The 25642-nt window shown below is 56.1% G+C and overlaps 2 protein-coding genes across 4 annotated transcripts; both read right to left on the reverse strand.

Moving 5' to 3' along the window:
• Positions 1-982: 982 nt before the first annotated feature.
• Positions 983-15235, reverse strand: SART1 (spliceosome associated factor 1, recruiter of U4/U6.U5 tri-snRNP). Its single transcript, XM_055415491.2, has 20 exons — positions 14856-15235; positions 12747-12804; positions 12312-12367; positions 11647-11773; positions 11423-11528; positions 11098-11175; positions 10892-10991; positions 10657-10799; positions 10325-10531; positions 9519-9643; positions 9309-9442; positions 9084-9217; positions 3285-3455; positions 3040-3150; positions 2640-2727; positions 2068-2158; positions 1840-1975; positions 1366-1455; positions 1136-1257; positions 983-1059 (listed from the first exon to the last, which is right to left on the reverse strand). Exons 1-20 carry the CDS (start codon positions 15166-15168, stop codon positions 1041-1043), a joined length of 2409 nt encoding a protein of 802 aa, XP_055271466.1. The 5' UTR covers positions 15169-15235; the 3' UTR covers positions 983-1040.
• Positions 15236-16308: 1073 nt separating this feature from the next.
• On the reverse strand, positions 16309-25204 carry TSGA10IP (testis specific 10 interacting protein). 3 transcript variants are annotated; one of them, XM_055414944.2, is made up of 8 exons: positions 25058-25204; positions 23641-23774; positions 22810-23540; positions 22484-22631; positions 20334-20504; positions 17268-17367; positions 16943-17067; positions 16309-16459 (listed from the first exon to the last, which is right to left on the reverse strand). In XM_055414944.2, the coding sequence occupies exons 1-8, from the start codon at positions 25202-25204 to the stop codon at positions 16336-16338; spliced, it is 1680 nt and encodes a 559-aa protein (XP_055270919.2). In that variant the 3' UTR covers positions 16309-16335. The 3 variants fall into 3 exon arrangements, with proteins under 3 accessions (XP_055270919.2, XP_088688356.1, XP_088688357.1); XM_088832230.1 differs by having other exon boundaries at positions 16943-17127; XM_088832231.1 differs by lacking the exons at positions 22810-23540; positions 23641-23774 and having other exon boundaries at positions 16943-17127; positions 22484-22587.
• Positions 25205-25642: the final 438 nt, after the last annotated feature.

Below are 25642 nucleotides of genomic sequence, written 5' to 3' on the forward strand. Positions count from 1 at the left end.
AGGATGTGACAGTGCTGGGTGGGTCTGCCATGAAATAACTATCACCAAAAGCAATGGCTTAAGGCAACTGTATTTCGTCCCTTTACATTTTTCTGTTCTTTTCTTACATTTTTTAAGCTTATTTTAATCCACTTTTTATTATTAAAAAAAAAAATCTGCGAACCATCTGCCACACATTCAGGTGGAGGTGGGGGTGGTGGGATGCTGGTTTTGTCTGACTCCCATGGGAGCCAGTCGTCCCCTTTCCCTCGATTCAGGCTCTTACTGTCCTTCACGGAGTTCGCACCGAGGACTCTCACTTGCCCTGCTAAGGGGACAAGGCTCCCAGGAGGCGGGTGCTCTGAGGAACCGGCCTCTCACTCTCCATGTGGACGACAGGCACCCGCCACGCCCGTCCCGGCTGTGAACGGAGATCCCTGTAGCAGTGAGACCGGGAGAGGCCAGGGTGACCGGGCCCCTAGAACCTCCCAACTCCACCCAGAAGGCAGCCTTGCCGAGGGTAAGGTACGGCATTTAACAGCCACAGCCAAGACCGTGCGACCCTGCCAGGAGCGGCTGGGGGAGCCGAGGGTGAGAAGGCGAACCAGCTGGCTTGTCCTGGGCTGGCTGGGGCCCAGCGTGGGCTGGAGAACTGCCTTAGAGGAGCCGGGCCAGTCCTCTCCCTGCATCTCTGTTATTTGTGTCACCTACGACCAGGTCTCACCTGGCAGAAGCCAGACCCTAAGCCACCTCTGGGGGGCCGTGCTCACCTCCACGTTCCAGGTGAGTGCATGAAATGAGCTCACTCAATCATCGCAAGACATCCTATGAAGCAAAGGTGTTTTGGTCAAACAAACGGCAGAACTAAAGCCCAGAGAGGTCCAGTGACTGCCTGAGGTCACACGGGTGATGACGGCGCCAGAGGGCAGTGTCGCCATGCTCCGTCTGGCTCCGCCTGCCCTCTTCCCGGGCCTGGCCCCGGAACCCGCACAGGACCCGGGGAGGAAGCAAGGAGGCCACTTTATTGAGCACAGGAGGCGGGGCGGGGGCGGGGGCCGGTGTCACTTCGTGATGGTGTTCCTGCGGAGAGAAGAGGCGCGTGAGGCTGCAGCGCGGCTGGGGCCCCCGCCCACGGGCGCTGCGCCACCCCACTCACGCGTTCATGCTCTTGCCGCTGCCGCTGAGCACGATGTACGGCGTCTTCTGGGCCTTCTGCTTCTCCTGGAGCAGAGCCACGGTGCCCAGGGGCGTGTCGCTGGAGCTCATCTTCTTTAGGAGCTGTGGGTTGGGGCCAGTCAGCGCGGCAGGAGCACCCCAGTGCCTCAGTCCTCCCCGACCCCAACCGCACACCCTAGAGGCCACTGCCACCTCCCCGTGGACACCCACCGCCTCCTCGTCCAGCTTCTTCATCCGCCGCTCCGTCTTCATTTTGCCAGAGCCCTTCCCATGGAAGCGGTGGGACAGCTGCCGGAAAGCCTGCAACCCGGGCAGAACACCGTTAGAGCCGCCAGAGCCCCTCGGGGCAGGGGAGGGCGGCGGCTCCCCAGCCCTGGCTGAGCAGAGGTGGGGGCGGTGAGGCCGGGAAGGGGCAGGGAGATGGCCCTAGCCCTGGCACCCTCTGGGAGCCCCTGAAGAGAGGGAGGGATGTGCTGGAGTGAGGGCACAGCAAACCCCAAGAACGTGGGGAAGAGAAAAGGCGGACAGTTGCCACCAGCTGTGAGAGTTCGGGGGGCCGGCTGGGGTGGGGGCAGGCGGGCAAAGACACCGTCCTGCCAGGCCTGCAAGAGGGGACCGCTGCACCCCCAGAGCGAAGGACACCACGGTCCCCTGGCCCAGACTGCAGGGCGCGGCCCCGCTCACCTCCTTGGGTGTGAGCTTCCGGCCCGTCTCGTCCACGTACTCGATCTTCACGTCGGGTTTGTAGCCGTCCTTCTCCTTGAAGTCCTGGGTGAAGCCGCGGTACTCCTCCCGCCGGCTGTACTTGTCATCGATGGCCCTGTCGGAGACACACGGGGCCTCAGCGCTGGCCACTGCCCACCCCCTGCCCAGGCTCCCAGTGGCGTGGCCCCAGCGGACCCCCACACTCACATCTTGTCCTCGATGCAGTACACAGCCGACGGCAGAGACTTGTTGGGCGCCTTCACCCGGGCCACTTTCTGCACCGTTGTCTCCAGCAGCCCTGGGGGAGGGGGGATTTGTGAGAGTCCAGGCTGCCCAGTGTCCCCAGTAGCATGGTGGTCCCTGGGGGACCCTCCGAGCTGTGCTCTGGGAAGGGAGAGACAACAGTCCCCTCGTGCAGACAAAGGAAATGGAGACTTAAGAGAAGTCAGGCGCCTGTCCAGGGCCACTGGCTCAGTACACGGCAGGGCTGCGATCCTAATGACAAGGTGTCTGTGCCACCGCCTAGATTGCAGCCACTCTACCCGCTCCCTGCAGAGGAGAGGCCGAGCCTCCGGGGGGCAGTGGTGCCTGGTGGGGGACGTGTGGGCACAGGCGCTGAGAATGGGGGAGGCAGCGCGCCAAGGCCAGTGGCCACCATGACCGCCAGGCCCAGGGGGCGGGGGAGGAGGAAGCAGGCAGAGGGGCCGGAGGGCAGCAGCTGCCTGGCCCGCCTTCCACCGCAGCACCCAGGCCGCCGCAGGGCAGTCCGAGCCCCTTACCTTTGTTCTGACACAGGAGCAGGGCGGCGGCCAGCCCTCTATTCACAATGGGCTCCTCATCCAGGATGGTGGTGGAGGCGGCAGAGAACTGGGGGGCGGGGGAGCAGGGCACACAATGATGGGGTGCTCAGTGGGCTACCCTCCTGCCCGACAGTCACCCCTCCCAGGACCGTGGTCCTTGCTGTGCACCAGGCCCTGCACGACGAGACGCCTCATTTAATCCACAACACCCCGCGAGGTCCATACACCCCATTTACGCAGAAGGAGCCCATGGCTCCGAGACACGGCGGCCCCACAGCAGGGAGGGCAGAGCTGAGTCCCCAGCCCAGCGCCCACCCTGCGGGCTCCTGCAGCCGGCTGCGACTCCCCGGCGCCCAGCCCGGCTGCTCGCCCTCCTCACGTCTTGCTGCTGCTTCTCCTCGTCCAGGTTGACAGTGCTCCAGCCCATGTTCTCCTCCCCGTCAGACTCGGAGCCACCATTGGCCGAGCGCTCCTCGTCCCGTTCAAAGTCCTAGAGGAGGGATGACCAGTATCAGTCCAGGCCCCGGAGAGCCTGTCCCCGAGGACTGGCAGGGCCGCCACCCCCGACGCCCAAGAGCAGACAGGCCCGGGGAGTGTGTGGGGGTGGGCTGCCTGAGGACCCACCATGAGCTCTTCCTGGTCCTCCCGGTTGCCAGCCAGCCCGTAGGTGGGGATCTCCCCAAGAGTGCGGCAGAACTCGGACGTGGCGTTGAACACGATGGCCCCCTTCCGCTCTGGGTCCTCCTCCTCCCAGCCCCGCTGCCGAGACTCCAGCCTCTTGACGATCTCCACCACCTGGGGGAGGGAGCGGCTGTGGGCAAACCCAGAAGTTTCTAGGAGGGTGCCATGGAGACCCAGGAACCCACCACCCTCCCTGGTGGCAGAAGAGCATGCCATTCCCACCTCCCACAGCGGACCAGACCGGGCTTTCCTCTTCCCTGACCCCTAGTCTGCTCTGCACTGATCCTGCTCACTTGCTTCATCGCGCCGAAGTTGACGGTGGCACCCCACCGCCCTCTGAGTTAACATCCGGAATCCGGCACGGTTCCTTGTGACCCAGCCTCTGTTGCACCTCCTCCTCCGCTTGCTCCCACACCTGTACCTTCCTTCTTGCGCCCCTCCACTACTACCCGCTCCTTCCCAAACAGACTCAGCTCAGGACGCGAGGAAACATCCCTCCCCCTGGAACCCGGGCCCTGCAAAGGCTGGATGCTCCATGGACCTGCCCTTTGCTTCCAGTACTGAACCACCACCCGCCTACCCTGCCTCGCCACTCCTCACGGCCGAGGCCTGACCCTGCGCCCACCAGAGGCCACCACACCTGGCAGGGCTCCAAGGGCCACCTGAACTCTGCTCCCGACACCATGCCCCGTCCTGAGTCACTCCCACCGGCACACAGGGACTATCTACGATCTTTCCCTTTTCCCTCTTGTATTTTTGGCTGCTGAGCATATGGGATCTTAGTTCCCAGACCAGGGATCGAACCAGCACCCCCTGAGGGAAAGCATGGAGTGCTAGCCACTGGACCATCAGGGAAGACCCTCTCTGCTCTTTGAAGAACTCCTCTTGCAACACCACAGCCTTCCTGCTCTGCCCCAACAGCAAACTCGTCAGAGAAGTTTCCAGTCTCCGTGTCCACCTGGGCACTCCTTTCCTTACATGACATCACATTTTTAAATGAATGTCATCCTACACATAAAAAGGTTACTTGTAACACACGCGTATGCCTTTAAAAATCACCACCACCAAACAAACAGCATGTCCCCATGACCTGGCTGAAGAGCACTATTAACACCCTTTCAGGCCCCACAGGCCTCCTCCACACATACCTGTGGTCACGATTCACGGCCTTTCCTTCACAGTTTAGCACATAAAGACCCACCCATGAACAGTCTGTTGTTCTGTTATGCATTTTTCAAACATTACGTAATCTGAAGCACACTGTCTGATTCTACTACAAATTGTTTTCCAATATACGCATGTACTTTAAGGTCAGTCTTGACGTAAGCAGATACACTTGAACAGCTTTTCACCACAGAATCCCATTCCGTGCTGTGACCGCACCACGGTGTAGCTCTCCAGTGCACCGAAGACAGCCTCTTCCCGGGACCAAGAACGGCACAGCTAGCGCAACCTGACATGAGCACTTCTCTGTCAGGGCTCACACTTGTCTGGGGCTCACACGGGGCGTGGTCTGCTGAGACACATGATCTCACTCTACAAGGCTCGTCAGTGTCTCCCCGCTGATTAGACTCCTTTACACGCCCCTGCAAAGTGTGGACAAGAACTCGGGCTGCTCCACATCCTCATGGACACCTGACATTATCAAGCCTGACGTTTTTGCCAAGCGAGGCGGGTGTGACCTGATCTATCGTTTCAGCTTGCCCTTCCTCCTCTGCTACCCAGGCTGGGCCTCACCTTGTGTTTCAGTGGTCATGCATCCGTGCACCTCTGAACTGCCCTTCTGCACGCGGACAAATATCTTCTCCATTTGGCCTGTCTTTAAACATTCTTCATGACATCTCTTTCTTTTTTTGCTGTGCCACAAGGCAGGTGGGATCTTAGTTCCCTGGTCAGGGATCAAACCAGCACCCCGTGCAGTGAAAGTGGGGTGTCCCAACCACTGGACCACCAGGAAAGTTCCCTTCATGGTGTCTTTAAAATAAAACTAAGTTTTTAAATGAAAATTAAGTTTTTAATTTCTAAGTAGTTAAGTGCTGCACACAAGGTGAATATATTTGACACCACAGAACCATATACCTAAAAACGGGTAAGATGATAAATCCTATGGGTATTTTAACACAATTAAAAAGAACCTCTACCATAGTCATAAATAAAATTTTTCACGCTTTTCTCAAATATTAAGTTTTTAATTTTACATTCTTAACCTTTTAAGTGAATTTCTGCACAAGGTGTGAGGTACAAACTGCATTTCACACTTTTCCAAACAGGTAACTGTCCTGACACTGCTTACCGAGCTGAGCTCCTTTCACACTGGGCCACACTGTGTCCTATGGCAGGAGTCTGTTTCTGGGGTGTGAGGGCCATACTTGATGCCCCCAATATCACTGGGCCTCAATTACAACTGTCTAAAAAGACCTCAAAGTGGCTTCCCAGTGGCTCAGTGGTAAAAAACCTGCCTGTCAAGTAGGAAGTGCGGGTTCGATCTCTAGGTTGGGAAGAACGCCTGGAGAAGAAAATGGCACCCCACTTCCGTATTCTTGTCTGGGAAATTCCATGGGCAGAGGAGCCTGGTGGGCTATGGTCCACATGGTCACCAAAGAGTCAGACTTGACTTAGCGACTGAGCAACAACAAAAAGACTTGGTATCTATTACAGCAAATCCCACCACCTGATTAGTCTGAGGGTCTTGGCTATTTGGGGCCCTTTGATCTTCTGTGTAAATTTTAGAATCACTTTGCCAGGTTCTTCAAAAACCTACTGGGATTTCTTCTGGAACTGTGAGGACACAGACATCTTTACAACATTACTTTTATCCGTTAATGTGGTTGTTACAGGCTGAACTGCGTCCCCCCAAAACATTCATACATTGAAGCCCTTGTCTCCAGTGTGGCTGTACTGGACACAGGGCCTTTTTTAAAGAGATAATAAAGGTCAAATGAGGTCCTAAGATGGAGAAGGCAATGGCAAGCCACTCCAGTAATATTGCCTAGAAAATCCCATGGATGGAGAAGCCTGGTAGGCTGTAGTCCATGGTGTCGCTAAGGGTCGGACATGACTAAGCGACTTCACTTTCACTTTTCACTTTCACACATTGGAGAAGGAAATGGCAACCCACTCCAGTGTTCTTGCCTGGAGAATCCCAGGGACGGTGGAGCCTGGTGGGCTGCCGTCTATGGGGTCACACAGAGTCGGACACGACTGAAGTGACTTAGTAGTAGTAGTAGTAGTAGGGGTCCTAAGAGTAGGTCCGAATCTAATAAGCTGGTGTCCTTGTAAGGACAGAGGCACCAGGGAATTACACACAAAGGCCATGTGAGGACACCGTGAAAAGACGGCCACCTACAGGCCAAGGACAGAGGCGTCGAAAGACAGCAAACCTGCCAACACCCTGACCTTGGACTTGAAGCTTCCAGAAGTGTTAGAATACACTGCTGCTGTTTCAGCCACCTGGTCTGTGGTATTTTGTTATGGTAGCCCTGGGTAACTAAAACAACATGTCCTGTTTAATACCTTTCAAAAATGGACTACAATTTTCCTCACAGAGATCTTGCGTGTCATTCATTCCTTTTAACTTTGTTGCTAAGCTGATTATTCATTATCCATAATACCTTCTATTTTCATCCGTGTTACTTCATTATCTGTGCTGCTTTCATGAATGGTGTCTTTTTAAATTACATTTTCCATCTCCTGCTGACATACAGAAACAGAGTGAACTCTGCCCTATTAATCTCGTGTCCAGCAACCTTGCTAACACCTGCATGATCTGGCCCCCGTTTCCCACCACCCCACCGAGCCAAGCTTAGACGGGAGCATCAATGACCTCCGTGCTGGCTGATCCAATGGTCAGTTCCCATCCTCCGGATATCAGAACTCTCCCGAGTCTGTGTCACCACTGCTCACACCTTCCCTCCAAACCGGTCTTCACATGGTTTCCAGGACGGCACCTCTGCTCTCCCTCCTCGCCTGGAGCCTTTCCTCCTCTTCCTCATCCACAGTCATTCCCGGGGATCCCATCCAGTCCTTGGTATAAACCCCATCTACATGCTGACTTCCATGCTTCCATCCCAGACTCTCCCGAGTACACACATGAAGTTCAAGGTCATACATCCAACTGCCTACTCAGTATCAATCACCTCCAGTGAGGAGGCATCTCAAACCTAACTCAACCGAAAGCAAACACTCATGCTCTTGCCCACACTCGTTCCTACCCCAGTCTACCCCATTTCAGAAAATGTCCCAGCCAATAGAAAATCCAACCTTGATGAATCCCACTGGGTCACATAACCAGCATGATCCTTTCAGCCATAAACTCTATGACCCTGGAGCATAACTTTTAAACATTAACGCTATACCTCATTAACTACAAAAAAGAAAAAACTTCCTTCACCTCGTGCCCTCTTCAGCTACTGACCCATTTCCTCATTCTCTTTAGAGCAGGGGTAGACAAACTGTATCCCCCCACCCCACCCTTGTACAGCAAAGTCGCACTGGCGCTCGGCCCCGCCCCCGGCTACCCCAGTAGGAGAGGCAGAGCCCTGAGCCTCAGATATTTGCTTCCTGGCCTGTGAACAAAGCGCACCCATTCCTGGGCTAAGGAATCGTCCCAAGGCCCCTCCTCCTCCAGTCCCAGCTCTTCTCAACCCTCTCGAAGCTACTGTCTCCGCAGTGGCACTGTCTCCACCAGGGCCAAATCTGATCTGCCCCTCAATACTGTTCGAAGACGCTCCCTCCATCTCCTTGAAACCCCTCCCTGGCTTCAGGGAGGCCTCACTCCGGTGGCTCCCTGCTGCTCTACCCACATGGTGGGCACCCTGGGTTTGCTGCTGCAGCCTGTCTCCGGCCCCACAGTCTCTCTCGGTGGGAGGTGCAGGGTTACAAGTGCGGGCTCTGGAGCCAGGCTGTGCTTGCCCACCTCCCAGACATGTGATCTTGGGCAACTTGCCTATCACCTCTGTACCTCAGCTTACTCATCTATAAAATGGAGATAACAGAGCCTTCCTCCTAGTGCTGCTGCGAGGACTAAGCGAATCCACACACAGAGCACTTCAGCAGTGCCAGGCACGTATCGGTGCTCCGCGAGCCAAAGCGATGACCACGGTCTCAAGGCCCCAGTCAACTCCCTACTTCAGCTCACACCAGCGTCCCGTCCTCGACTCCAGCCCAGCTGGTCCTCTCACATTCTAAGGTCATCTCGCCAAAGGACATCTGCTGTCCCCATGGCCTGAATGCCTGTCCACTCTGCATCTGGGCAAGGCCGACTCCACTGTGTTAGTTCAGTCTTAGCTCAAAAGGCACCCCCTGAAAGGTCTTCCCCAAACACTGGACCAAAGAGACGCCTGTGTTGTCTGCACAGCCGTCACCAGCAGAGATCACTCAGCTTGCTCATGTTCACAGGTTCACTGCCATTTCTGCCCCGTGAAAATCAGAGGACCCCTTGGCTGTCCTCTCCCCCAGTGACTTCCCAGCCCTAGGATGACGCCTCACTCACAGCAAGCAACAACACACCCCAGAAGGAAAGAAGATGGTAACAACAAACCGCTAAGGCATCCCATAGTAAAAACACAGCAGAAACCTGGAAACCCACCGATAACACAATATGGAACCAAAAGAGGATGCAAACCAGAACACCGGGACCGCCTGTGACGGCGTGGGAACGCGCCTCCGAGGACAAGTGGCCGCAGAGGCACCTGCCACACGGCCCCAGCACCCGCCCGTGCCTGGCCCCCAGAGCGCCCTCACCTTCTCGCCACTGTCCCGTAGCTGTTGCAGCTGCCGGAGGCGGCGCCCCTTCTCCAGCTGCTTCTGCAGCTCCAGCTCCGCCTCATCCTCTTCCAGCACCTCTGGTGACCCAGACGGCAGCATGGCACCCTCCTCTGGGGGAGACACAGAAGACGCCCGCTCAGACCACTGCTCTGCTCCTGTCCGGGCCCTTTGGGTCCCCCACCCCAGAGCCCGGACCCTCACCCTCATCACTGATGTCCATGTTCTCCACACGGGTGTCATCTGACGGTGGCGGCTGAGGCATGGGCTCCTTCTCCCCCTCCTCCTGGGGCTCCTCGTCCACCTCAGGTACCCGGCGCCGCCCCCGGCCCCGCACTCTGCAGGCAGAGGCTTCTCTGTGAGGCTGGCCCCAGGGCCGGCCCAGCCCCCACACCCAGCCGTCTCCCAGCCCACCTGGAACCGAAGTCCCCATCCTGAGTCTGGTCCCCAAGCGGCAGCAGGTCATCAGCCCGCATGATCACCTCCTTCTCCTTCTTGCGGATCTTCTTCACCCTCCGCTTGGTCTTTTTAAAGGTCACCTGAAAGGAGGAGAAGAGAGGAGAGACGTGAGGGCGGGGGGAGGCAGACAGCACTAGCCCACGAGAGTGGACTCTGCTTGCTGCTACTTAGCAGTTCACACACGTGAGTGAGACGTGAGCAACCATCATCCCATCTGTGAGATGAGGACAATTAAGGCAGCAAGAGATGAAGTATCTTGTGCAAAATCACCAGCTCCTAAGTAGGAGAGCCAGGACAGTGAAATCCCCAGAGTCTGGTTTCAGAGTCTTGCTCTCAACTACATAGGCAAGCAACCCACTGAGCCAGAGGTCTACCTGTGTGTCCACGCAGCATCCCAAAGGTGACACCCTACAAAGCGACCACTTACCAGACCACCACCCACCCTTGGAACAGTTCCCGTGAGGTGGCTCCTGCCACCCGCATATCAGAAGAGGAGCGTCAGGCTCACAGTTAAATGATACCCCAGGCACAGGCTGGCAATGTGAAGAGCCTGCTCACCAGCTCAGGGGTACCTGGTTTGCAGCCCTGCTTCTGTCTACACCGACTGGCTCCCCACAGCACCCCCATGGGTTTCCGGTTATTGCTCATCCACAGGGACCAAGCACCACGCGATTACCCGATCCCGATTCTAGTGCCTTCTGGCAGCCTGTGGCCCCTGAGGAGAGGGAGGGGCAGGTCTGGGCAGAGACCTCAGGACTCACCATCTCCTCTGGCGTGAGGTACTCGGAGGCAAGTCGGGGCCCAACCGTGCTCAGGGACTGGGCCTGCAGCCGCAGCTTGGCACGGATCTCCTCTAGCTCCCGCTCCCGGAGGCCGTCAGCCATGCCGCCCTGCTCCAGTCGGAAGGACTGCGGCCGCTCGCCCTCAAGTTCCTCGTCATACTTGGACAAGATAGAGCGAGGTTTGTGCTGCAAGGCAAGAGGAACAGGTTGGGACGCAGTCTGGCTCCTGAAAAGCCACAGAGCCACCATCTCCTCCCAAATCACTCCCTGCCGCCAACACCCCCCGCCCGGTGCCCACGCTGCCGGCCTGCCTGTGCCAAGTCGTCCACGCTCTCATCCTCCATGTACGGCAGGTAGTCGGGCTTCTTCTTGCGCAGCTCCACGTTTTTCTCCGCCCGCTCCTTGTCCAGCAGGTTCACGTTCACCAGCACATCCTCCTCCTCCTGCAGCACTCCTGCAGACAGAGCCGAGAAGGCGGCAGCCGGTCACAAGCCCTCCACCCGGCAGGGCCTGGGCCCACAGCCAGAGTGCCCCAGTGCAACCCACCTTTGTCCTTGAGGGTGAGGATCAACGTCTCCCCCTCGCGGAAGGAGTCGATGGCATGCTCCACGGTGAGGCCCTGCAGGTCCCGGGCACTGTACAGGTCCTAGAGGCGGGGCAGAAAGTGCAGCTCAATCTGGACCCTGCCCGGGGATCCCAGCACCTGGGACAGCAGCCTCCTCGGTCCCTCCCCGTGGCTGCTGCAGCCTCACCTGCCGCCTCTGCTCAAACTCCTCCTCCACCAGGGTGCTGACACCAAACTCCTGGTCCATCTCCTCCAGCAGCTTGGCCTACGAGACAGGAATGGGGCGGTGACCTATGATCTCAGGCTGTTCTGGATCACCGGAAGACATGGGGCCTTACTAAGTGGGGATGCAAAAAGCACAGACTTGGCAAGCTGCTGAGAACACAATGCAGGCGCCACTGAGCACAGGCCTCCCACTGCTCTGAGCCCCTGCCTCACCTCCCCACGGTCCGTCTGCGGCCCCACCAGCCATCAGGCCACCAGAGGCACTGAGTGACACCCCAGCGCCTCACCCTCTTCTCTGCCAAGTCCTTCTCCTTTTGAAGCTGCCGGCTCCTCTCAATCCAGGCCGCGGTGTCATCCAGCCAGGGGTCATCCTCCCCCAGGGTCTTAATTTTCCTGAAGACAAAGGAGAAAGATCCCCTGGGGAACCAGCTCCTGCTCCCCCCACCCCGACTCCAGATCTCCTGGGTGCCTCCTCAGACCCTGCCTGAGCCCACCTGGCAGGGACCCTCACCCCAGTTTTTGGTTCAGGATGCGCTTTTCTTTGGCAGCCGCCAGCTTCTCTCGTAGCTCCTCTCGCTGTCGCAAGGCCATGGGGTTGATGACATCGGCGGTCACGGGCTCCTCCTTGGTGCCCGCCTCTGGAAGGGAGGCCCAGGTGTGAGGCTATGCCTGCCCAAGGCTGGTGGGGAAAGGAGGGAGCCACTCACGCTGCCCCGTCCCGCTCAGGGGGCCAGAGAAGCCAGAAGCAGGGGAAGAATCCTCTGCCTCCTGACTCCCAGGCGACCCCACACTCCCACATCACCCCCACTAGAAGATGGGACCCTCCATGCCTTCCAAAGCCCCTCTGGTCATACTTTAAAAAACCAAACCAAAACAAAAAAAACCCAACACGGGCACAGCGCAGATGAGTTTGTACGCATCTCTTGGTCCCTTTAACGCTACCTCGCAGCCATACTGAGGCTGCCACGCCAACTGTTCAAGCATAAAGAAGCAGCCGAGTCCCAGACCCCATCACAGCAGCAAAGAAGCCCCAGGCCCGCAGCCAGCACCCACGCGGGAACACTGAGTGGTGCTGACCTGCACTCCAACCCCACTTTCTTCAAAACTCCCTCCAGACGGCCTCGCTCCTTGACCCCCAAATGCCCTCCCTTCCACCACACCCAGCCCCACACTCACCCTTCTTGACGGCATTGACCTCCAAGGGTTTCAGCCCCAACTTTGCCCGGAGTTTACTGAGGACAAGAGATATAAGTGTTATGAGCTGTCCAAGATATGTGGGCAGCAAATGCATTTCTGTACAAAGAGGGGGAGAAAACAGGAGGGGACTGAGTGGTCCGAAGGGTCTCAAACCTAGGGCCTGACTCAGCAGTGGGAAGAGCACTGGCTTCCCAATCAGGCGGAAGGCCTGGCCTGCCCTCTAGCCAGGGCAAGGCCACCCTCTCCTGGGCCTCAGAGTTCACTTCGGGGATTCAGATGGTTGGCTAGGATGATTTACATGACACTTTCAGCTTCAATCAGAACGTGTACTATGCGAAAGCCTCCCCAGACAGCTACCCCAGAAGCTGCTTGTCCCAGAAGAAGACACAGAAATGAAAAGGAGACAGGACTTACTTGGTCTCCTCAATGCTGAGTGACGAGGCATCGCTTGAGCTAGTTTTGGAGCTGGCGGCTGGAACAAGAAGCAGCAAGGCTCAGGAGCTGAGCACCAGGCCCAGGAGCCGCAGCCCTGGCTGCAGGTGCAGGGCCGAAGACGAGGTCAGCACCTGGGGCTGCTTCCTTCCCCTCAGGAGCTCCTTCCATCCGAGTCCCAGGCTCTGAGAATGCTGCTTCTCCCCACACCTTCCTTTCACGATCCAAAGGGTCCAGTTTTCTACATCCTTCCCTTTGCCACCTCCCCACTTTTGCTTATCCTGTTCTTTCAACCTGCACTGCCCTCTCTGGCCTCAGGCTGTTAACAAAATCCTATCAGACCCCAGTTCCTCCCTGGAGTCCTGCTCCATTACTGATCCGCATGAACTGCTCTCCTCTGCACAACACAGTCACAATCATTTCTGGAACTGCTTCTCCTCACAGGGTAGGGACCATATTGGCAGCACAACTATGCCCTCTGTGTAATTCACGCAGTGAAGAAATATACTTATTGGAGCCTCTTCTGTGATGTTGCTGAGATCACTGAGATAAAGGAGCATTAGGACCTCCTCCACTCACCTCACAAACAGCAAATTACTTCACTGAACACACGCAGAGTCAGATTCCAACTCAGACGGAGCTGCCCCTACCAGGTGCCACCACAGCTCATCGTTCCAGCATGTTCACCTCACAACCTACCTCGGTACCTCTTATCCCACTTGAACTCTGAATCCCAACCACTCCAGGCTCTCTCCAAGATCACCAGCCTCCTTATTTCAAAACCCCAAGGATTCTTTTCAGCTCTGGTTTTCATCTGGTCTCCAGTAGTGTGTGACACAGATGATCACTCCCACAGACCCCGACACGAGATTCTATGGTTTTCCTGCTTTGGGGGATAGCCTACCTCCTTTTTTTGTAGCCTCCTGCTCAGTCTTCTACTAAAACATTGGCATTTACCAGGTTCTGCTACCAACCCTGGCTTCCTACTCCTAATCTCTCAGTGGACTTCATATGCCACCTAAACACTCGTGATTCCCAAACTGCTCTGTCCAGCCCGAGCCCTGGGTTTCTCCATGCACATCAAACGCAACACTCTCCAAAACAGAATTCGGTTGTCTCCCTCCAAAAATCTATTTCTCTTCCAAACTCCTGAAGTTCAGTCGATAGCACTGTGCATGCGTGCTTTAATCACTTCAGTTGTGTCCAAATCTTTGCGACCCCGTGGACTGTAGTTCTCCAGGATCCTCTATCTATGGAATTCTCCAGGCAAGAATACTGGAGTGGGATACCATGCCCTCCTCCAGGGGATCTTCCCGACACAGGGATAGAACCTGTGTCCCCTCTGTCTTCTGCATTGCAGATGGATTCTTTACCACTGAACCACCAGGATAACATCAGTAGAGATCACTACCACTCAACTAAGTGCTCAAGTCAAAATTCAAAGCGCACCCTCAATTCCTTTTTCTCTTTCCAGCCCTCATCCAAATACTAAGCTCCATCACCTCCTCCTCCAAAACACCTGTCCAATCTTTGCACGTCTCTCCATCCCATGGCTGACGCCTCGGTGCAGGCCACCATCAGCCTTCATCTCACCTCCAGTCTCTACTGCCCTTGTCCCTGTTCTCAACACAGTGATCTTTGCAAAATGTGAATGTGATCAACTCACTCATCAGTTCAAATTCATGGCTTCCTCTCAAAACAAGTTTCAATTTCTTAACAGGGCCTATACGGCCCTTTGTGTTCGGAACCGTGTCTCTCTTACAGACTCCTGTCTCCGCTATGAACTCTACACAACTTTAACAATAACACGTTTGTTCTTGCCTCTGCACATGCTGCCATCTTTTCATTCATTCAACACATTCAGGGAGGGCTCGTGATATGCCAATTGAGGAAAACAAAGAAAATCTCTACCCTCAGAGAGTTTAGCAGAGAAAGACAATCTTCAGTCCCAAACAGCCATAGGAAGACCCTTTAAAGAGTGCTGACAAAAAAGCCGGGGGATGCCTCGGCCTGGTGTGCTCGGCCTCCATACCCAGAGCCCACATACCCGGGGCACCTCCGGTCGCCCCGCCCCCCGCACAGGCCCCTCACCCGCCTCGTAGCCATCATCCCGCTTCTCCCGTTTCACGCGCCGCTCGGACGGCTCTGGCTGGCTGCGCTCCCGCCCGTGCGTGCTGCTGCGGGCCTCATTTTCGGCCCCGCGCCGCCCGCTCCCGCGCTCGCTCCCACGCTCTCGGCTTCGCTTCCGTCGTTCACCGCCGCTGCTGCCGCCGCCGCTGCTCCGATGCTTGTGTTTTTTGTGCTCCCGGTGCCTAGGGGGCTGTTCGGTAGCGCCCCCGGTGCTGGCCGCTGCTGTAGCTCCTGCCGCCTCCTTTTCCCCGCGGTGCTTCTTTGACGACCCCATGGTGGTCTCTCCACCCCGAGCCCGGCCGCCGCCGAGCCCCGACGACGCAAAATGGGAACACTTCCGGGTCGCCCGACAGCCGGTGTCCTGTTGCCGGAAACCAAGAGCGGCTGCTTCCGTCGTTTGCCTCGGAGGCCACCCCCAAAGGCTGATGGGAAGGCCAGGATCTGAACCCGACTGCGCAGTCGCAGCCAGCAGAGCTGGGGTAGCGGCCTTAGACCCGGCCGGCCGACTGCGCGTGCGCGCCTCAAGGTTCGCGACTGAGTCTGGGGAAGATATTATCCCAGAATGGGACCTTGGGACCATCCAAGCCAGGATCGTCAGAGCTGGAAGCCCCTTCCCGGCTTCCCTCTGCTTTCACACCCTCAATTGCGGATGTTCACTGACTCATGGACTCTCCCTGGGCAGCGCCCCTGTCCAGTAGGCGTCCTCCTAGTGTACTGAATGGGGTCGTGGCACCATCAGGTGTTAAATGACATAGCATGTTCTCCTCCCGATACCCCCAGCTCCACAGTGCAGCTTCCTTCCAACCCCTGCAACTAGTATTGTCTGCCGCCGCTTCCTTGCCACTCTCCTTGGATTGGGTTTTTTAACCTGAGCTCTGTGACTGCCCCGGAGGTCGAGTTGAGCTTCTGTGTATCTGTAAACCCCCTGAAATTGAATGCAAAATTTGGCACGTCTGTGTGTGTATGAGCTTTTCTTTTTCTTTTCCTTTGAGGAGACTGTAACTTGCAGTTACTTAAGTGTAAAAGCTCAGTTCACACAATTCCTCCTGACACCCCCACTTCCCAGTTGCTCAATCTGCCAGCCCATCTGTTAGGGTGTAATTATGCGCCCTTTTAAAGGCCCGCCCCCTCCCCCACAGGACTGGGCGTTCCCAAAGGCGGAAGGCATTCTGTCCTGTTCACTCTTGAATTTCCAGGACCTAGCACTTGTAGGAGTTGCAGCTGTTGCTCTTGGGAGATGCCCCACTCACTCCTCTGGGCAGAGACAGAGCCGTGTGTGCTGGGCGGGGGCCGCCGGAACAGCCAGAGTTCCTGGGGGATGTGAGCACAAGCCAAGCGTGCTGCATACCCACCTGCCACCGCCTATTCCCAGCCCACAGCCACTTCCCACCACCGCCAGAAATCCCACACAGTATTTTCCACAAAGCATTTAATTTTTCTCTCAGGGACTCAGCTCTTGGTCTGGATTTGGGGCGAAGTGCTGGTCAGACTGGCTGCCAGTGGGTTCCATCTTGGGGGGGCTCTGAGAAGAGGGCTCCATTCTCGCCCCCACTGACCTGTGGCTCCTTGAAGAAGAAGACACAGATGGAGACCACTGGGCTCTGCAACTCCCCACCCCCATAACCAAGGAGACTGGGCTGTAGGAGGGGCAAGGCCTTCGTCACCAATGTTGGTGGTTTCAAATGTGGCTCCTATACTCTGAGACCCTGAGCGGGGGACTATCCCCGCCACCCAAGCCTGATAACCTCTGCTCTGCACCAAGTGTTCTAAAGTGTCAGCGTTCTGTGGGGAAATAACCTTGGCCCTGCCTTCCTCAGGTGACATGGAGGACAGGACCCAAGGACGGCCCTGCTGACTGCGAAAGCTAGACTGAGTCCTCCTGGCCAGGGAGTGGACAGGGCAGGATGGAAGTCTAAATTCAGGGTGGACCCATGTGGCTGCCGGGGGAGGCCCCTTAGCCTTTCCCCTGGGTGGGGTGACAGCTGAGTGAGACCCCGTGGGGCAGGGTGCTGGTGACCATGCCCTTTCTCCCCACAGCTGGGCCTCACCTATGCTTCCTGGGGGTGCCCTCCATGTCCCCTTTGCCCGCCTGGGCTAGCAGCTGCTCCTCATCCAGTCCCAGTGCCGACAGCACCTGGGAGAAGCGCCTGGTCACGTTGAGCCGGGCATTGGCCTGAGGAGAAAGCAGAGGGGTCCCCTCTCTCACCTGGGCTGCCCCGAGGACACAGTGAGACTCTGATTACTGAGGGGGTCCTAGGGCTTTTCAAGGGTCCACACTGAGGGGGCCCCTCCCGCCTCATCTCCCTGCCCTCTCGGCCAGTGAGAAGCTCTGCTCTTGGGGAGCCCACACGCCTGCCCAGGTGCCGGCCTTACCTGCATGGCCTGCTGGAACAGGTAGGGCCGGGCCTCCACCCGGTGCTGAATGCCTTGCAGCTCCGCCTGGTACTGAACAAAGCGCTGTCGCTCCTGGCGCCTGAGGGGAGACGGGCCTCTGGGCAGCTAACCGTGGACTCGCGCCATCCCCATTCATGAGCCCTCACTAAGGACTTCCTGTTTGTCCTCCCGCCCTTAGCTTTACAAAGTCATTTCATTTCCGTCTTTGGCTGGGCTTCCCCCTGATGTGAATGGAGTGAGAATCATCTGCCACCACTTTGTCCATGACACGCCTGAGGCTCAGGAGGGTTGAGGGACTTGAGGTTGCACGGTTGGGAAGTGAGGGACTGAGCACGGAGCCTGGGTCTGCAGACTGTGCCAGGCTCGCCCATCCTTCCAGCCATCCACGAGGAAGAGGGGCCAGCACTGGCTTCTGAGCAACTGGACGTGTGCGTGCACAGCCCTGCCTTCCCCGCGTCCACCACTGCACCCTCTCTGCCTGTGAGGAGAAGCTGTGACTGTTGGCTGTGGCTTTGGGCAAGATCACACTCTGGACCCTGGGTTCAGTTTTCTTCTCTGTACTATAGCCAGTATGGGACAAGCTTGCCAGCAATGTCTGTGCTTCTTGTAAGCTTATAGTTTAGAAAATGGGACAGTGGAACTAAAGAAATGTATTGCAAATGAAGACTTGATGCTTTTGAACTGTGGTGCTGGAGAAGACTCTTGAGAGTCCCTTGGACTGCAAGGAGATGAAACCCGTCACTCCTCAAGGAAATCCACCCTGAATATTCACTGGAAGGACTGATGCTGAAGCTGAAACTCCAATAGTTTGGCCACCTGATGCGAAGAGCCGACTCACTGGAAAAGACCCTGATGTTGGGGAAGATGGAGGGCAGGAGGAGGAGGGAACGACAGAGGATGAGATGGTTGGATGGCATCACCCACTCAATGGATAGAAGTTTGAGCAAACTCCGGAAGATGGTGAAGGACAAAGGAGCCTGGCGTGCTGCAGTCCATGAGGTTGCAAATAGTCAGACACGACTTAGCGACTGGAAAACAACAACAAACTGCAAGTGAAAGGACACGTCCCAGAAAGATCCGGATCCCACTGGAGAAGCGCTGTCCCATTTACGAATACCCAGTTTGTGCACTTGTCAGAAATCTGTCGGCTCTACAAGCTGTGAGTCCTGGCCGTGACAAGGGTCCTCTGACCACATCACACGTGGGACCAGGCATCCTTCTGCTGAGCACGCGAGAGAGGCTGAGGGTTGTGGCGGCAGCACTCAGAGACAGGACAGGAGGGGAGAGGCACCCAAGACGCTGAGCCTCTGCTGGGAACCTCCAGCAAATGTGCTGGGCCCCAGGGAAAAGCACGCTGGCTTGCTGGGCCAGGACCCTTGGCTACGTGCCAGGTAAAGACACTTGCTCCATTCAAGAAAAAGATGGACTTGAAAACCATGACCAGGAGCAGACGTCACTGCAAAGAAGAGTCTTCGTCATTCAAGGGGGGATTTTACAACAGTTTCAAGGAGTAGGGGTGGGAGAAGCCTGAGCTATAGCTCTGTCTTGCCTGTGATGTTGCGTTCATTTTTCCTGCGTGGTTCTTGAGGCTATTTCTGTTAGAATTGAGAGGAAGCCCATGTCTTGGAGCTCTAAGCAAGAAAGGAAGTCCTGTCAGTGCGTTTTCGCCCTGTCTATTATCTCAGAATAAAAGGAAGGTTTGGAGCCTCCCCGCCACAGGGCAATGCCTTTTGTGCCCTCCCTCCTAGGATGAGCAGAATCTTGCATGCAGCACAGAGCTAAGGTCAAGGGCTGGAAGCACTGAGACACCCCCATGGGAAATATCTGTTCCCAAGTAGAAAATGGAAGGATTGTGTTTAGAACACTCCTCTCACTGACACCTGCCATTGGAGTCAGAGCCTTCCGCTTCCTGCCTTGTGGGAAAAAAAAAAAAAAAGTGAACTTGAAGTCCAGCTGGGAAGAGGCATCTCCTGGATCACTGATCAAGGAATCCTCATTGGCAAAGTTGGGGGTGATATGGCTGAGCCTCAAAGAATAGGTGACCGGAGCCCCACTGGATCCTCAGTAGCCCCATCGCAAGAAAGGAACCCCCTGGTCTCTCGGCAGTACCTGACTCCCCTTGACCTAGTGCTTCTCCCCAGATGGAAGGGCTGCCTTGGTGCCAGCTGCACCCTAGAAGTGCTCAGTGTCAGTGGCATCAGTGATCATATTTCTTTGAGTTATCTGGTACCAGCTTGGGCTTTGAGGGGAAGATCCTGGTATACTGTATCTGGAGACTGGGCATTTGAGCCCTTCATGGTGGCCGAATGGCTGCCTGGGTTGGAATCCCAGCACTGCTGCTCACCTGTGACTTTTGACAAATTATTTAAGCTCTCGGAGCTTCCTTCATCTGTACAATTATGGGAGTGGTGATAATACCTATTCTTATGAGTCTAAAAAAGAGTTGCTTTTAAATCTTAATTTGCTTTTTTATGATCAAAGCATAGGAAGAAAATGAAACGGATGACTCTGCCCCTGACCACGAACAACGGCTGTCTCCAGGAATCAGATCATAGGCACTATTTACATTCTCCACAAACTATCTCTGTAATACATGAATTCTTATAGTATGCACACCTGGCATCTGAAATCAGAAAACAAGATTTGAAAGTGTGATGATGCATGTAGAACAATTCCAACTTGAACCTTTGACAGCTTTTGGGATGGCTATTATTAACCAGGTGACCTTGGGAATTCCCTGGCTGTCCAATAGTTAGGGCTCCATGCTTCCACTGCAGGGACCTGGGTTCAATCCCACATACCACAAGGCGAAGCCAAAAAATAAATAAATAACAGGGTGACCTTGTCCCAGCCCCTTTACCTCCTGGGCCTCAGTGTCCTCATCTGGAAAGTGGCCCGACCTGCCTACTTGGCAGGGAGGATGGTCCTGGGGGCTCAGCCCAGAGGGTGGGGTGATGGGGGGTCTCCTTGGTCCTTCCATCTGACACTTAGCACCACCCCCCTGTGCTCTCCCCTCCAGGACCCCCACAACCCTGGGCTTCCTACCTCAGCTCCTCCAGCTTGCGCTGGGCAGCCCCCGGCCCCCGGCTCCCTCTGGGCGCGTAGGCTGCCAGGCAGCGAGCCACCTGATGCTGTACTCGCTGCTCCCGGGCCCGCCGCACCTCAGCCTGCTGCCGCTCCTCCCGCTGCTGCCGCTCCCAGGCCCGCAGCAGGTTTCTTGGGTGGCGGGGAGAGGAAAAGCAGAGGGGTGGGAGAAGTCGGCAGGGAACAGGAGCCTCATGGAGGCCCAGGGGCAGGTAGGGGCCTACAGGGACCTAGAAGGTGAGATTTCCACAGCCCAGAGAGCCAGGGGTCTAGGGAATGGGGCTTGTCTTGGAAGTTGAATCAGATGGGGGCTGCCTCTGGGAGCTCAGCCCTTGGGCCCAGCTCAGGCCTTTCTCAGCTCTTCATGGAAGCCTCCTGCCTATTCCAGCCAGTGGTGTGCCCTAGCTCTGACCGTCCTCAGCCGTGTGGAGCTTGGCACACACACCCATGACCTCACCTTCCCCTTGCAAAACAGCTCTTCTTGACAGAAGGACCCAGATCTTTCTCTCACCCCCATATCTAGTAGGAGCTAGAGGAATGCCTGTTGGTTTGAGGGACAGACAGATGAATGAATGGGAAAGAGAAAGAAATGGTGATAGGATCTGTGGGTGTAATGGATGGATGGTGTGGATGGTTGAATAGACAATACCTAGTCCACCCGGAACACCCTTCCCCCAGGTGTGATGACCAGGTCCTCTTGCCAATCAGGTCTTTGCTCAAAGTTCAGAGAAAGTGAGACCTCAGCACCAAATCTACCTCCCAGAGATTTTCCATCTCTAGCTCTACGTTTTGTTCATTTCTTTATTGATTATCCTTCTTTCCAAGTAGAATGTAAGCCTCATGAGAGCAGGATTCCTTGTCTGTCCTCTTCACCGCCAAAGTATCCCCAGCACATAGAACAGTGCCTAACGTAGACGGAAACTCAGTATGGGTGAGTTCATGCATAATTGTTGTCATTCACCCCCTGAGTTGTGTCTGACTGTTTGTGACCCTTTGGACTGCAGCACACCAGTCTCTTCTGTCCTTCACTATCTTTGGATTTTTTGCAAATTCACATCCATTGAGAAGTGACACCACCATCTAACTATCTCATCCTCTGCTGCCCATTTCTCCTTTTGCCTTCAATCTTTCCTAGCATCAGGGTCTTTTCCAATGAATTGGTTCTTTACATCAAGTGGCCAGAATATTGGAGTTTCATATTCAACATCAGTCCTTCCAGTAAGAACATGAATCATGGTCAGATAGAAAGATGGACAGGTAGACAAACAGAGGGGTCGATGCAAACATACACTCAGCACAGGTTTATTGAGCACCAACCCTGTGCCAGACCGTTAGGGCACCAGATGGGGGCTGTTATCAAAAAGATCTGGCAACTTCCTGGAGGAGCCTTCACATTGTGCAAAGGAATACAGATAGCCCGGCACCTTCCCAAGGGATCTGGGCTTTGTCCTTGGGGCACTGGGAAGCATGGGAAGATCTCAAGCAGGGATGACAGGGGGAGACTCAAAGGGTGCTATCAGAATGTTGAATGGATCTCACCCCACACTTCTAACTGGTCACCAAGGCCCACTAAGCCAGCCTCCAAATATCCTTTCAGATAAATCCTTCTCTCTTCACTCACATGACCACCTGGTTCAAGCCTTCACCTAGATATTGCCAGCAGCCCCCACCCCATTCTTCCCTCCTGCTCCCACTGTCTCTTGTTCAAGACCCAAGGATAGTAATGATCTAACTCTTCTGCCATTGTCCCTGTTTTCCCCATCTGTCTCCTTTTCCAGCTGACTTTGAGCTTCTTAGGGATGAAACCAAAACCAAGTCTTTTTATCTTTATATCCTGAGTACCCGTGAGCAGATACCCAATGTATGTTGCATTAATCACTTAGCTAATAGATTAATGAATGGGTAGAAGTGAGTGAAAAGTGGCTTATGTCAATAAACAGTTGGCCAAGGGGATGGATGGATGGATGGACGGATGACTGGATGGTCAGAAAGACTAATGAATGGTAAATGAAGGGATAAATGAGAGGATGAATGAATGGGTGTCTCTTGGAGAACTAGCTCCTTCTCTAGTCCCTGTGCTTTGCTCCCACCCTCCTTCTTCTCCACCTCACCTGGTGGCCTCCTGTCGTTTGTGGAAGGTGCGGTTAGGGAAGTTTGCAAAAAGAAAAGCCTCATCATCTCCCAAGGTGTGGGCCTTCCTGCTCCAGTTGGAGGCCTGAACAGCAGCCCGCAAAGACTTCCAGGGTTGTTTCTCAGGGCCTGTCCACAGAGGGACAAGTCAGGGACTGTTGTCCCTCCTGTCCCCTTGGGCAAACCCTCCCCACACCTGGAGCCCAACCTGGCTGTGTCTGAACGCCTGGCCCAGGTCGCCGGCTCCGGCCCCTCTCCATGCTGTGTGACCTTGTGGGGAACCTGGGCTTTGAGCCCCAGGACTCACCACAGTCCAACTCCTGCTGTAGCTGCCTCTGCAGCTTCTCCAGGTCCCACGGCCCCTCTAGCTCCTCTAGCTCCTTGGCCTGCGGCTTCCTCCTCTGTGGTCCTCGGAGGTTGGTGGAGCTGGAAACGCCCCCCAGGCACCGCACTTCACTCTCGTCCCAGGCCTCCTCACCAGAATTCCGCCCCTTTCTTCGAGAACTGGTCCTCCTTCTCCGGGGGGCCCGGTGTTCCCCATCCTCAGCCTCCTCTGTGGCCTCTGAAAACTGCTCCTCCTCCAAGATCAATCCCCTCCTGGGAAGCTGGGGCAGTTCCCCTGGAATCAGACCCCTCTTGGCCTCCTCGGCCAACGGGCCTTCCAGCTCAGACTCCTCGGGCTCTGACCCAGACCTGGAGGACTTCCTGGGCGACTGCAGGCCTCCCTCCTCCGGCGGCTCCCACTCCTGGCTCGTCCCCCTGCCCGGAGGGATGGAGGTGCAGCTGCGGGCCCTGAGCTGCTGTCTCCTCTCCAGGTTCGGCCTCTCTGTCTTCCAGCAGAAGCTGTGGGCCTCCGGGAGGGTGGCCGTGGACTTGTGCCGGGACTTGTGGTGATGGACCACCGGGGGCAAGGGCAGGTCCTGGTGGCCAAGGGCCGAGACACAGCTCGGCTGATGCAGGGCCCGGCCATCTGTGGTGAAGCTCTCCCAGGCCCACTGGAAGGGGAAGGAAGGTTTCCGAGGAGGAGGGGGGATGAGACTGAGGAGGGAGAGGGCAGGGGGCAGGGGTCAGGGCCCAGACGCAGGCCCCCAGCGGGGCCTGGCCCCCGCATCCCTCCCGGCCCTCCACAGCCACTTACTCCTCAGCTTCCGCAGAGCTCTGCCCTTTCTTGTTCCAGCCTCTGAGCCTCCGGTCCTTCTTTGGTGTCTGCCCCGCACTCCGAGACCTCTGCTTCTGGGCATGGATAACACCATCACCGCTCCCAAGACTCCTCTGGGCGAAGGTAGGAGAGGAGGCCTAGCTCTGAGCCACTCACCCAGGGGACAGTCCTGTGCACCCCGGCTGGCCCTTCTGGGCCCTTGTTACCCCTGTATCTGACAGATCACGACCTGAATTATTAATATTAAAATAGCAACAGTGGGTTTCCCTGGCAGTCTAGTGGTTAAGAATCCGCTTGCCAATGCAGGGAACCCGGGTTTGATCCCTGGTCCGGGAACATCCCACATGCTGCAGAGCCACTGTGCCTGTGGACCACAACTAAGGAGCCTGCACTCTGGAGCCCGTGAGCCGCAACTGCTGGAGCCTGAGCACCTGTGCTGCGCAACAAGAGAAGCCGCTGCAATAAGAAGCCCGAGCGCCACAAGGAAGAGCAGCCCCCGCTCACTGCAACTGGAGAAAGTCCACCTGCAGCAACAAAGACCCAGAGCAACCACGAATAAGTAAGTAAATCTTAAAAAGCAACAGTGCTTTTCACTGAGCACCTGCTGCACGCCCAGGACTTTGTTGCATTAACTCACTTAACCTTCCTTCCCAAGAACCCTGTGGGGCTTCCCAGGTGGCTCTAGTCATCAAGAATCTACCTGCCAAGGCAGGAGACGCAAGAGTTGTGGGTTCGATCCCCAGGTCAGGAAGATGCCCTGGAGAAGGAAATGGCAACCTGCTCCAGTATGACTGCCTGGAAAATTCCACGGACAGAGCAGCCTGGCAGGCTACAGTCCATGGGGCCACAGAGAGTCGAACTTGACTGAGCCATTGAACTCACACTCGTGTGCACACACACACACACACACACAAGGATCCTATGAGGTCCTTGCTTACTCTCACCCACATCATGCAGATGAGAACACTGAGGCCCAGAGAGGTGAAGTCACTTGACTAAAGTCACACAGCTGGGAAGCAGAGCCAGGACCTAATGGGTGGACTGTCCTAGAGCCCAGATTTGCCCCCATTGCCCTGGGCTACCTCTGGGCCCTGGACAGATCTTCTCAGTGCCCCACAGGGCTCTGGCCTTGCCAAAGCCAAGGAGGGAAAAGCTCACTATTTTTCCTGAAACCCAAATCCTCCCAATTTGCCAAAACTGCTCCATCAGAAGCCTGGGAGTCATAACCGGGCGTCATCCTCCCCTTCACCCCACGTCCCTGCCTGTCTCAGACCTCCCTGACTCTCTCCTGGGCCTCGGCCCCAATCTTGTGGCCTCCTTCAGCCTTAACCTCCCAGCCCAGAGAGCCAGCCTGCCTCTGGGCAGTTGGCGGTCCCCCCGCGGGGCCCCCTCTCACCTGCTCAGCGTGGGGGGTGCTTGAGAGAAGCTTGAGCAGACCTGTGGCGGTCCCCGGAGCCTGCTGCTGTGTGTCTTGCCCAGGTCTCCCAGAAGAAGTCCTGACCAACTGTTGGTGGGCGTTTAGCATATTGGTGTCTTGCCCCATCCCCCACCCCCGTCTGCCAACCTTGGAACTGCCTGGCCCACCATCTCTATGGCAACCAGTCCTCAGCCTGTCTCAAGGGCTCTGGCAAAAGCAGACCAGGAAGGCTCTATGTAAGGCCAGCTTCCTTCCAGAGGGAAGAGTTCGGCAGGACGCTGAGGAAGAGTCCAGGCCTGGGAGTCCAGAGATCCAGGCCAAGTCCTGCCTTAGCAGGACTCCCTATGGACCCGCTATAATCCCCCTGCCCTTGCTCAGTCTGTTTCTCCATCTCTCAAAGGAATCTCTGGACCATCTGTCCCAAAGGGTCCTCACACCCTGTGAAGACCTGCCACGTCCCTCTCCCTCTCCCTGCATCCTGGTTTAAAAAAAAAAAAGGTATCTGATTATAATTAAAAATAAAAAAATCTTTTGGCCATGCCACACGCAGGATCGTAATTCCCC

The sequence above is a fragment of the Moschus berezovskii genome, chromosome 25 (assembly GCF_049115385.1).
Source record: "Moschus berezovskii isolate FMDL1 chromosome 25, NW_MosBer_1.0, whole genome shotgun sequence".
NCBI classification, from domain to species: Eukaryota; Metazoa; Chordata; class Mammalia; order Artiodactyla; family Moschidae; genus Moschus; species Moschus berezovskii.